Source organism: Capricornis sumatraensis, chromosome 20 (genome assembly GCF_032405125.1).
Source record: "Capricornis sumatraensis isolate serow.1 chromosome 20, serow.2, whole genome shotgun sequence".
NCBI classification, from domain to species: Eukaryota; Metazoa; Chordata; class Mammalia; order Artiodactyla; family Bovidae; genus Capricornis; species Capricornis sumatraensis.
The window spans coordinates 30,036,490-30,049,415 of record NC_091088.1 but is presented as its reverse complement, the minus strand read 5'-3'; the positions used below and the strand labels follow the sequence as shown (position 1 = coordinate 30,049,415).

The 12,926-nt window shown below is 57.2% G+C and overlaps 1 protein-coding gene across 3 annotated transcripts in view; it reads left to right on the top strand.

The window, feature by feature from the left end:
• GNAO1 (G protein subunit alpha o1) overlaps positions 1–12,926 on the top strand; it is a 176,513-nt gene that overhangs the window by 147,824 nt on the left and 15,763 nt on the right. Inside the window, exons 5-7 of one of the 3 annotated variants that reach the window (XM_068993421.1) lie at positions 3,510–3,604; positions 10,365–10,493; positions 12,266–12,395. In XM_068993421.1, the coding sequence (XP_068849522.1) occupies positions 3,510–3,604; positions 10,365–10,493; positions 12,266–12,395 (354 nt within the window). Of the gene's footprint in view, positions 1–3,443; positions 3,605–10,364; positions 10,494–12,265; positions 12,396–12,926 lie in introns of all 3 variants that reach the window. The other 2 variants (XM_068993422.1, XM_068993420.1) reach the window with 2 other exon arrangements.

Genomic DNA, 12,926 nt, shown 5'->3' with positions numbered 1-12,926 from the left:
ACCCCCCACCCCCCGACTGGCCCAGGAGGGGACTCGGACAGGAAGGTCAGGCCCAGTGTGAGCCCCACCCTCCCAGGGCCCCAAAGGCAGGAAGACAAAGGGACAAGGGCCCCCCTCTGGCTCTATTAATTGCTTGTTAGCTTGACCCCCCAGGGCTGGCCAGGCCTGGCAGCTACCACAGTCCTCCAGGTGCATTGGCATGACCCCTCCTTCCTGCCACCCTCACCCTTCCTTCTCTCTTACCCATTGCCCACACCTTTGCTCAGGGTAGTGAGGTGAGGGGCTGGGCTGGGCACCAGTGTCTGAGATGCAAGTCCAGGGCTGTCTCCTGGAGCACAGTAGGTTTAACTCTGGGTCCAGGCAAGCCCAGGGCTGTCTCCTGGAGCACAGTAGATTTAACTCTGGGTCCAGGCAAGCCCAGGGCTGTCCACTGGAGCACAGTAGGGATTAACCCTGGGTCCAGGCAAGCCCAGGGCTGTCCGCTGGAGCACAGTAGGGATTAACCCTGGGTCCAGGCAAGCCCAGGGCTGTCCGCTGGAGCACAGTAGGGATTAACCCTGGGTCCAGGCAAGCCCAGGGCTGTCCGCTGGAGCACAGTAGGGATTAACCCTGGGTCCAGGCAAGCCCAGGGCTGTCCGCTGGAGCACAGTAGGGATTAACCCTGGGCCCAGGAAAGTCCAGGGCTGTCTGCTGGAGCACAGTAGGTTTAACTCTGGGTCCAGGCAAGCCCAGGGCTGTCCGCTGGAGCACAGTAGGTTTAACTCTGGGTCCAGGCAAGCCCAGGGCTGTACGCTGGAGCACAGTAGGGATTAACCCTGGGTCCAGGCAAGCCCAGGGCTGTCCCCTGGAGCACAGTGGGGGTAACCCTGGGCCCAGGCTCTCCCACTTAGCAGCATGTGACCTTGAGCCTCAATCTCCCCATCTGCTAAACAGGATGGCTCCCTGGCAGAGCTGTTGCTGTGGTTGACCTAGACACACTGTTGTTGAGACGGACGAGATTAGAAGACTTGGGAGACATAGTGCATGGAGTGAGAAACTCGGGTCATGCCTGGTAGTAAGATGCCAAGGACCCGTGCATCTCACAAATACTGCAGAGCACCAACTGTGTACAGAGCATTGTGAGATGGGGGTGCCCTGAATAAGCAGAAAGCTGAGGGGCAGGCACATGCAGCGCCAGCTGTGACATATGGTGTGGTTGGTGCACCAGACTCTACCTGGGGGCGTAGCGGAGGGCTTCCCTGAGCAAGTGCCAGTAAGATGGAGAGGGGCAGAGCCCGGGGAAGGATGGTCTGGCTGGGTGGAGCACCCTGAGGCAAGATGACCCTGATTGCTTGGGGAACAGAGGAAAGGCTGTGTGCTTAGAGGACCAGGAGAGGGGAAAGGTGGGAGGTGGGCTGAACAGAGCGCAGTCAGGCCGGGGCTTTGGAGGTCATGGTAAGGAGTTTGGAATTTAGAAATAATGGGAAGCTATTGAGAGTTTAAACAGAGAGAGTTATTGTATCCATTAGAATTAGGTTTGACTGTGAATATCTGAGACCTAGAAAACAGTGATTTAAATGAGCTAGAAGTTAAAAAAGAAAGCAAAAAGTAAAAGTAAGAAAAAGAAAAATGTGGAAGGTATGGAGGGTCTACCAAGTTGTCAAGGACCTGACTGTTTTTAGATCGCCAGTCTACTGTCCCTCGGGTATAGATCTTATCTTCATGACCCATGATGGCTGCTAGAGCTCCAGCCATCACAGGTTTCAGGAAGGAAGGAAGAAATGAGAGAAAAGGGGTGCATCTTCCCTTACAAAGCCTTTTCCAAAGACCTACACTTGGGTTGATCTCTCTATGGGTAGAACTGGTCACATGGTCACATTTTTGCCACAAGCAAAAAGAGGAGATGCCGTCTTTAAGTTGGATATCAGTGTCCCCAGTTGGAAAAATGGGGAGTTCTTTTTCTACAGCCTCCCTGCTGACTGTGGTGTGGAAGACAGACAGAAGAGAAGCAAGAGGGAAGCAAGGAACCCTTGGGAGGGGGGCCAGGAACAGCCAGGAAGAGACAGGGAGTGGCTTGGACTCAGGGGTGTCCCAGAGGAGATGGGGAGAAGTGGATATGGGGATGGAGGTGGGTGACTTGAGTCTCAGTGGCTGGGCTGATCGTGGTGCCATGCACTGAGCTGGGGAGACGGAAGGGAGAGCAAGGGCCAATCGAGAGGTGTCGCCAGCACAAGACCCCTACCACCACACCTCGGTGATGAGGCGGAGCCAGGAGGACAGCTCCAGGCTGCCCTTCCCCAGACCGTGCACCGCATCCCACTGGAATGCAGTTCCCAGGATTCCACCTCAGACATAGAGGAGCACCAAGTGGCTCCTGCAGGCGCAGGTTTCTAAACCACACCCTCTAGCGGCCTGGCTGAGGCATAACATGGCTCTAGGTGGGAGGGTGTCTCCCCCTAGCAGAAGTCTGGCCCTGCCCACCACCCTCTGGTCCCCGAGTCCCTTCTCTCTGGATCAGGCAGAAACCTTGACAGTGGGGTCCAAAGGAAGAAGTTTGGGAAACTGGCCAGGTTTTTCCCCGTCATTCCACACATGGGTGAGCCTTCCTGAGGTCACACGAGCACACGGAGCAGCATCAGTGTGTGGGCCCTGACTCACAGGCCTGTTTTTAGCCCCAGGTGGAGGCACCACCCCTGCTCACCCACCCGTGCCTCCCTGAGTCACCGCCTGCTTAAGGCACTCAGCGCCTGGGTCCCACGGCCAGCTTTCCGGTGGCTGCCCGCAGGAGAGGCTCGGGTGCTAGAGAGGGGCCGGCACCCAGGCCCTCCTGGTGGGAGGCTTGGGAATCTGAGGGCTGGGGTCTATGGGACACTGACCCTAGTGAGCTGGGTCTGGGCTGGCATCATGGGCCTGGCCTGCTTGCCTCCAGGCTAGTTACAGCTTCCTTCCCAGGGCAGGCATGCAGTAGGGGACACTACCTGCACCTGCACGTTGACCTGCTGCATTAGACAGGCCCTGACGCGTGAATAGCTACTGAGCTGACAGCTCGATTCTGAAAGTTTCCACTGAAGGCTTTGCCCCCTACATACCTTGGTAGAGACCCATGGACAGAGAAGCCTGGCAGGCTGCAGTCCGTGGGGTCACACAGAGTCACACAACTGAAGCAACTTAGCACACACACAAGCACCTTGGTAGAGAATCTTCTGTCAGCTATGCCCCTTCCAGGTGTTGACCTTACCCCCTTCCTTCGGGTCTTTCCCACCCCAAAGGCCACCTGCAGATTGTCACCTCCTGCTCACTTCCTGAGCCATGAGCCGAGGCCTGCGGGGGAGGGGGGGTGTCTGTCTCTCTCGGTGTCTTGGAGGGTGGTGGGGTTCAAAGGACTCGAGAGTGGGGTCACCGACCAGTGGTCATTGTTGTGCCCACAGATAAAAGACTCTGTCCGTGTCCTCATCTCCTCACAGGCTGATGCCAAGATGGTGTGTGACGTGGTGAGTCGGATGGAAGACACGGAGCCCTTCTCTCCAGAGCTGCTCTCCGCCATGATGCGACTCTGGGGCGACTCGGGGATCCAGGAGTGCTTCAACAGGTCTCGGGAGTATCAGCTCAACGACTCTGCCAAATAGTGAGTGTCCTGGGCAGGCGGGAGGCCACCAGCAGGGCAGCGATGTAGCGTGGAAGGGGCTTGGGGCGGGCACCGTGGGACAAGAAGGCATCCTGGGCTGAGGTTGGAACCGCTGTGAGATGCTTTGCCTTGTATGTCAGGAAGGAAGGAGAAGGGGCATCTCCTCCTGCCCATCCCCTGCCCCCCAGGATGAGAAGGAGGCCAGGGAAGTCGGGGGCACAAGAGACAGCTAACAGCAGGGCTCCCAGAGGGCCGGGGCCATCACCCGCCTGCCCTGGAGTGGGCCGGGCCCCCCCCACCCAGAAGGAAGGTTTTCAGTGCAGCAACCTTTTTTTTCCCCTGGAGAATCCTTGACCCCGTAAGTACTAATCAAGGGCAACAGGCAGAAAATAACTTACGTGGTTTTCTTTTTGAGAGAATAATAAGCTTTCCATTCCTCTGTCTTTAAAAATAAGGAATATGTAACCATCAGACAAGTGAAATAAATAGTCAGGCATACACTTGAATACTGCATTACAACTAATAAGGAAAAGTAGAGGACAGAGGGGAGAGATCGACCTCAGGGCAGGAAAGAAGGAGGGGTGAAGCACTGAACGCCAGAGAGAGTGGGTGGGCAAGAGAGGGGAGGGCAGAGAGGTGGCCCTTCCAGTGACCATGGGGCCACATGACTGCCCACTGCAGCCTAGTCACTCCAGGCGTCTGGAGGTTTACATGTCCTTGGCCCCTGGATCAGGGGCTCCAGGGAATGGTCCTCAGTGGTCAGAGATGCATCTTCTGCTTGAAGACACTGGGATTGGATTCCAGCTTTCAGGAAGCGCACTCACATTTACAGACTCGTGCCCAGGTTTTCAGTGGGCATGAGACACATGTGCTCCAACACTGATCTGCTCAGCCTCCTCTCAGCCGGGGCCCCTTTGCCCCCTAGGACACACCAGCAGTGGTCTGGAGAGGTTTTCAGTTGCCCTGATGCGGGTGGTGCTACCGGCATCTAGTGGGTAGAGGCCAGGGATGCTGCTGACTTCCTAGAGACACATCGTACAGCCCTCCACAGCAAAGAACTATCACACGCAGTGTCAGTAGCGCCGAGAGTAAGAAACGGTGGTCTCCATGGTGCCGATGTAGAGGAGGCCAGCACCGAGAAAGCAGCTTCCACTAACAGACACTGGGACGTGGCCACTGGCCATGAGGACAGCCGACAAACCAGGGGCTCGCCTTCCCCCCCTGCACACCTAGATCGTCCCAGGGGCAAGCGCTTGTGTCCTGTGAGTCCCAGGTGGTAGTGACCCAGGCCCCAGTCCCTGATGAGCCCCTGGGACACCTTGGTGGCGGGGATGTGAGCCCAGAGGCTCAAGTCCACGCGCAAACCATAGATTCTGACCCAGGTGTCCCCCCAGCCCCCAGCCAGTCAGGCCTCTCCCACTCCCTGCCCCCCACTCAGCCTTAGTCCAGATGCTTCCCATCCCCCCACTACCCTCAGGGGCACCTCAGGACATCAAATTGTGCCCCCCACTTAAATGATTCCCACTTAACTAATCAGAATATCAATCCATTGCAAAAAAAAAATTTTTTTTAACAGTATGGAAAGGTATAAAATTCATAGTAGACTCCTCTTCCCAGGGCTGTCCCCCTCCCACTGTTAACTATCTCTGTTTGTTTGTCCCAGTGATGTCCAGAAAACCTGACCTGCCCGCTCTCAGTGGTGTTCAATGGCTGCAGCTGGGAAAGCTGAGGAATTTAGCTCCCCTCCCTGCCTCCCATTTTTCCTTCCTTCCTTCATTCTTCTCCACTTCCACCCCCAGTTTTTTGGCTAGTTACAGGGTTATTTTTAGTTCTTCTGGTAGTTACCTTGATAAGTCACAAGGAGCGCCTTGAGTGAGTACTTGTCAACTCCCCCAGGTGAGCTGAGGAGACGGCCCTCTGCTCTCTGGGAGGGCCCCTGCCCAGGGAAGGGGGGCCCGCAGGCAGGTTCCGAAGGCCCTCGGACACTTTCTGGTCCGGGGTTGCTTTGCTCTTGTGGTTGTAGCTGCTAGCCCTCGTCTTCTGACAGAGTCTGGGGCCTGAAGTAGATGTCTTGTGACGGAAGGGAGAGAGGCCTAACAGGGCCGTCGCCTGGCACAACTCTGGGTGACATACACACCTCACACACACACATTCTCACATACACCTCACACACATACACACACATTCTCACATACACCTCATACACACCTCACATACACACACACATTCTCACATACACCTCATACACACCTCACACACACACACAAATTCTCACACCCTAGACAAGGACACCACACACTCTCATACCTCACACACACATGCTCACACGCACACACACACCTCAAACACACATATACCTCACACACACCCTCACACACATGCACATACACCTCCCACACACACACAAATTCTCACACCCTAAAGACACCACACACTCTCATACTCACCTCACACATACACACTCACACCGAACCTACACACCACAGACACACTGTCACATACACCTCACACACACACCCTCACACGCACACACACACCTCACACACATACACATATACCTCACACACACACCCTCACACACATGCACATACACCTCCCACACATACACCTCACACACACCCTCACACGCACATACACACCTCACACATACACCTCTCACACACACACACATTCTCACATACACCTCATACACACCTCACACACACACACACACACACACACGCACACAAATTCTCACACCCTAAAGACACCACACACTCATACTCACCTCACACACACACTCACACCTGACCTACACACCACAGACACACTGTCACATACACCTCACACACACACCCTCACACGCACACACACACCTCACACACATACACATATACCTCACACACACACACACGCACATACACCTCCCACACATACACCTCACACACACACACACACATACACCCTAGACATACATACCACACACATACACACACACCTTACATACACACACCCCTCACTCTCACATACACACACACTCTCACACCCTAGACATACATACACACATACACACACCTTCACACACACGCACGTACACCTCACACACATACACCCTCACACCCTAGACATACACACCACACACACACACACACACACACACACCCTAGACATACATACCACACACCTCACACACACACACATACTCTCTCACACCCTAGACATATATACCACACACACACACACACACACACACACACACACACACACACACAAATTCTCACACCCTAGACAAGGACACCACACACTCTCATACTCACCTCACACACACACACTCACACCTGACCTACACACCACAGACACACTGTCACATACACCTCACACACATACACATATACCTCACACACACACACACACATGCACATATACCTCCCGCACACACCCTCACACACCCCCTCACACGCACACACACACCTCACACACACACACATATACCTCACACACACTCACACACATGCACATACACCTCCCACACATACACCTCACACACACAGCTCACACACCCTCACACGCAAACGCACACCTCACACACACATTCTCACATACACCTCACACACACACACATTCTCACATACACCTCATACACACCTCACACACACACACAAATTCTCACACCCTAGACAAAGACAGCACACACTCTCATACTCACCTCACACACACACACTCACACCCGACCTACACACCACAGACACACTGTCACATACACCTCACACACACACCCTCACACACATACACATATACCTCACACACACACACACACACATGCACATACACCTCCCACACATACATCTCACACACACACACACATACACCCTAGACATACATACCACACACATACACACACACCTTACATACACACACCCCTCACTCACACATACACACACACGCTCACACCCTAGACATACACACCACACATACACACACCCTCACACACACGCACATACACCTCACACACATATACCCTCACACCCTAGAAATACACACCACACACACACACACACACACACACCCCCTAGACATACATACCACACACACACACCTCACACACACACACACATACTCTCTCACACCCTAGACATATATACCACCCACACACACACACACACACACACACTCTTACACTCTAGACAATGTGAGTGGCTCCCCAAGGCCCGGAGCCCAGTTGCCACCTAGCCGGCCTCTCACGTTACTGGGAGGCTCCAGGGCTTGGGGTGAGGGGACGCCATCCGGCCTAGGTCTCCCTCTGTTGTGGGTCTTTGAACACAGCCGGCACTCCCTCTCCCCTCTGAATGATGGCTCCAAGACAGGTCCTGGAAGCCCAGAAACCCCAGCACCTGCCAGCCAGGGCTGTAAAAGGTAGTTAGTTCCATGGTGTGGGAGGATCATTTTTCCCCAGACCCGGGTCCCCACTGGAGATGTGCCTGTAAAGCACCCTTCCGTTCAGAGCGCTCCAGAGCGAAAGCCCAGACGCTCACACTGAGCTCAGGGGCCTGTGTGCTGTGCCGTCACCTCCGTCACCCCCTCCAGCCTCTGCTCACTGCCTGCCCTGCCCTGCCCCATGTACAGCCTCTCCCCCACTCCTGTCCAGAGCCTGCAGGCCCGGCTCCTCCTCCACGGTGGGCGTGGCCTCTGCACCCACCGGTCCTTCTGCCGGACCACGAGAGGCTCATCCCCTCACTGCCCTCCGTCTCCTCTCGAATGTTATCCTGCTCCACGAGCCTTCACCGGCCACCTGATACCAAACAGCGGCCCCCAGCCGGCCTCCCCCTATGATAGTCTGAGCCTTCCCTCCTGACACTTACCACCTCCTGACAGGTACAGCTTACTGCTCTGCTAATTGCCTCATGCGCACACACCCAGGAACAGAGGCTCTAGGAGGTGGGGCCTGTGCCCCACAGCACCCAGGACAGTCTGCAGGCAGTAGACACAGCAGGTGCACAGTCCCCTGAGCGCACCCTCTACCCTCCCGTGGCCGCCTCCCTGCATGAGGCTCAGCCAGAGAGATGGAGGGCCAGGCTGTCTGCCTAAAGGAGGGTTCCCCAGCTGGAACGGGGCCAAGACCAGAGGCTCCCAGCCCAGGTCTCCAGCAGGGGACGACAGGAGGAGGCTCCTGAAACCAGCACCACTTCTGGGCAAAGGCAGCTTGGGCAGAGGAGGGGCACGTACAGAGAGGTTAGGAGGACCTGCTCCAGGCTGAGGTTGGAGGCCGCCCAGATGCCCATGGGCCTGGCGAGGAGGCTCCACGGCGGCCAGGGCTTTCAGGTCTGCTCTGCCATCTCAGCCTCCCTCCTTTCACGGCGGAGACGAGGCCTGGAGGCCTGTGTAAGAGCACTGGCTCTGCATTCGGGCAGACCCAGTCTTGACCTCCCAGCAGTGTCATCCCCTTTCTAGGAGTGTGGCTTCAAGCTCACCTTCCCTGAGCCTGGGACCAACATTGGCTATGTTTACCTAGGGAGAATTCTCATAAGGATTTGAGGCAGCTTGGATTGTTGGTTTACCAGTGGACACCCTCCTTAGTGGAGGCATCTGCCCTTCCCAGCCCTGCCCCGCCAGCGGGTCTAGAGTGGGTTCTGATGAAGCTGGGCCCCTCTGTGCACAGCCTGGGACTCCCACATCACGCCATGACTCAGACCCTCAAGGTTGCTCCCTGTGGGCTGCATGTGACTCCCCCTGCACAGGGATGGGTTGCCCAGCTGGCCCTGAGGGTCCCTGAATCTTCCTGCCAGTCTGAGCGAGCTCCCTCCTTCCTAGTTTCCTGGATCCCAGCCTGACTTAGGGTTCAAACCATAACCCGTACCAACCCCTAAAGCCTTCCCAGCGTGTGGCCTTGGAGGACCAAATGCGCAGGCCGGGTCTGTCTCCAGGGCCAGTGATGGCATGGCAGGGGCCTTGATGCCTAAGGTACCAGCGAGGCCCCGCCCCTGCCTGTCTGGGTGGCTTCTGGGCCTCCCTCCCAGGAGCATCAGATGGGAAGATGCAACAGCCCCCTGGTAAACCTGAGGAGTATGAGAGAGGGGTGGAGGCGCAGAGGGCCTCTGGGAAGCACTGCAGGGTACCATTAGGAGGTGGGATCCAAAACCCTGACTCAGGGCTGGGCCAGGCACTCACCTTCATTAGAAAACCTGAGTTTTCTAATCTAGGAAATAATACATTTACCTTAAGAAATTAAGGGTGGAACATGATAATGCACAGAAAGACTAGAACCTAACTTTAGCCCATTGTTATTTTAAGATGAAGGAATGACAGTGTTAGAAACACGTGTGTGCATGCTAGGTTGCTTCATTCATGTCCGACTCTTTGGGAGCCTATGGACTGTAGCCCACCAGGCTTCTATGGGATTCTCCAGGCAAGAATACTAGGATGGGTTGCCATGCCCTCCTCCAGGGGATCTTCCCGACCCAAGGAACAAACCCGAGTCTCTTACATCTCCGCATTGGCAGGCAGTTTCTTTACCACTAACACCACCTGAAAGCCCATAAACATGTTAGTCTCACTGAAAAGTCTGACCTTGTCTGAGCGAGCCTGGAACTGCGCGTGAAGACCTTGGTCTGAGTTAGAGGCTCTGAGCGCCTGAGGCCGGGCTGTGAGCGTCTCTTCCTCAGCTCCGCCCCATGCCTGGCCCTGGCCGGGTGATGCCGTCCCTCCCTGGCTTGGGTCGGGGCTGGCGCTCTGGGAGGGCAGTGCCCACACCCGGCCCACGGTCCCCGTGCGCTGCCGTCCCCAGCTACCTGGACAGCCTGGACCGGATCGGGGCCGCCGACTACCAGCCCACCGAGCAGGACATCCTCCGAACCAGGGTCAAAACCACCGGCATCGTAGAAACCCACTTCACGTTCAAGAACCTCCACTTCAGGTGAGGGCCAGGGAGACTCCCCATCCCTGGAGAGGGTGCTAAGACACGGGCGACCCCTGCCTCCCAGCCTCAGCTCATCTGGCGCATTCCTGTCTCAGGGAGCTCTCAAGTTGGGACAAGCAGTTGGATGCAAGAAGGAACCTGTGTGTACCCCTCTTTGCCACCAAGGTCGGGGGCTGTGGTGAGCAGGGAGGCTTCCTAGAAGAAGCATCCTGGAGAGGGGCTCTGAGAAGCAGGGAGGATTCAAGTGGACAAAGGAGGGGAGTCCTGTCCCTGCCTGACTTCTGACGGGGAGGATGGTGGATCACCCAGGTGGTCTTTGAAGGCATGGAGGCGTGGGGGATAAGAGCAGGTGAACCTAAGCAACATGTTTTGTGTGACCCAAGGACCCATGTCATCTCAGAACTAGAAGGGGCTTGGAGAGCAGCTGGCCCACCCTCTCCAGGTATATAGGGGAAACTGAGACCTGGAGGAGCAAGTCTGTTCCCGAGCACAGAACATAGCTCAGGCCCAGGGTCTGAGCACCGTAGGCCCTGCCAGGGCGTCATAGCACCACCTGGGGCAGCTTGCATGCCCTGAGGCCTGGGTGCCCCTAGCTGCCTCCAGCTGCCTCCTGGGTGTGGTTTCTGGGTGTTGGATGGAGCAGAAGGAGAGGCCAGGATAGTTAGGACAGTAGACCAGTAGACTTGAGTGAGGCCACTGCCTGGCCCTGCCCAGCCTGAGGCCCAGCCCCTGCCTGCTCCCACCCAGACAAAGAGCTGGAGTTCTGTCTCCATCCCCGTGAGGCTGCGTGAGGCCTCCCGTGAACCCAAGGAAGGCAGGGATGGGCCAGGCAGCCCCATGAGATGCCCCTGTGCCCTAGTCCCTCAGTCTCTCCCACTTACCGATCAGGGCAGAGGGTGTGGAGCTGGGCTGGGGGCCCCTGGCCCGCAGCAGCTGAGAGTATGTGCTGTGGAGGGGCCTCAGAGACCATCACCAGGGCCCAGTATTTCAGATGGAGAAGCAGGGTCCAAGGGAGGTGGTGATGGGATGAGGACTGGACCTGTGTCCTTGCTCCAGGTCCCCTGTGGGCTTCGGCCTGCGGCTGCTCTCCTCCATCAGCGGGTCGGGGCCCAGCCCACCCCGGCAGCTGTGCGTCAGGCCTGGGATCTTCACTCAGGGCGTTAGATGTGAGGTTGACCTCGCACTTCCAGGACCAAATCCCCTCTGCCACCATCTCCCCTGACAGCTCTCATGCCCCAGGGGATGATGCTGAGAAGGGGTGAGGGAGGGCGGGCACAGAGCAGAGAGACAGACGTTGACAGCCAGATGTCTGCAGACCGATGTTGGTCTCACCCCAACTCCCGCCGGCACCCTGCACTCAACCCCTTGCTGCTTCACTGGGCCTCCACGTGGGAGCTGCAGGTCCCTGCCCACCTCCCTCTGTGCCTCCCAGGCTGCTCTGGGGTTTCCCCGGACCACAGACATGAACAGACATGCTCAGAAAGCTGGAGGCTTGCGAAGGCACGTCTAGCCGAGGTCACCCCTCCCCGACAGCGCTGAGATGCAGGGGCGGGTCTTGGGGTCGCTGTGTGGGGCATTCCCGGGGCAGAGCAGTGATGGCCACCCCACCCTGAGGGTGCCGTGCTCGGTCCTCAGCCCGAAGCGAGGCTCCTTGGGAGGCTTGCTGTGTGCACAGCAGCCTTCCTCCCTGACCCCGCAGCTCGACCAGTGTCCCCACACCTGCTGGGGTCTCCCTACCCCCACCCCCAGCTCTCCTGTCTTCCCGGTAGGCTGTTTGACGTCGGGGGCCAGCGGTCTGAGCGCAAGAAGTGGATCCACTGCTTTGAGGACGTCACGGCCATCATCTTCTGCGTCGCGCTCAGCGGCTATGACCAGGTGCTCCATGAAGACGAGACCACGGTGAGTGGCCCCAGCCTGCCCGGCCTCAGTGGCCCATGGTGCCTCTCGGGCGGAGCCGGCTGCGGGGGTGGGGTGTCCGTCCTTGGCTTGGTTGTTCCCACCTCTCTCCTGACTTCAGCCAGATGCCTCATGATGCCAGTGCAGTGAAGGCAGCCTTGGGCCCCCTGCCAGAGGCTGTGTGCAGATGCCGGGGCGCGGGCAGTAAGGGCCTCTTCAGTAAACACAGCAGAGTCGCAGAGGCCGTCAGGCCAGAACCAAGTTAAGCAAATCCTAAATGAAATCAGGGTGCAGTCAAGCAAGAATTTACGTAAGACAGAAATAGCAGTTCTTAGCCCCGACAGCCCTCCCTGAGCAGTGGACAGGGCTGGCAGAGGGTTGGGCCGTGGGCCAGGGCTCATGGTGAGTGACAGGGTGGGGGGCACAGGCCCCTCCCCTGGAGGGCGCCAGCCCGGGTTCCCACCTTCCGTCTCTGCGTCTTCAGTCTGGGGCCTCGGAGAACTGCCAGGCTGGGGGGAACTTCAGAGGGGGGCC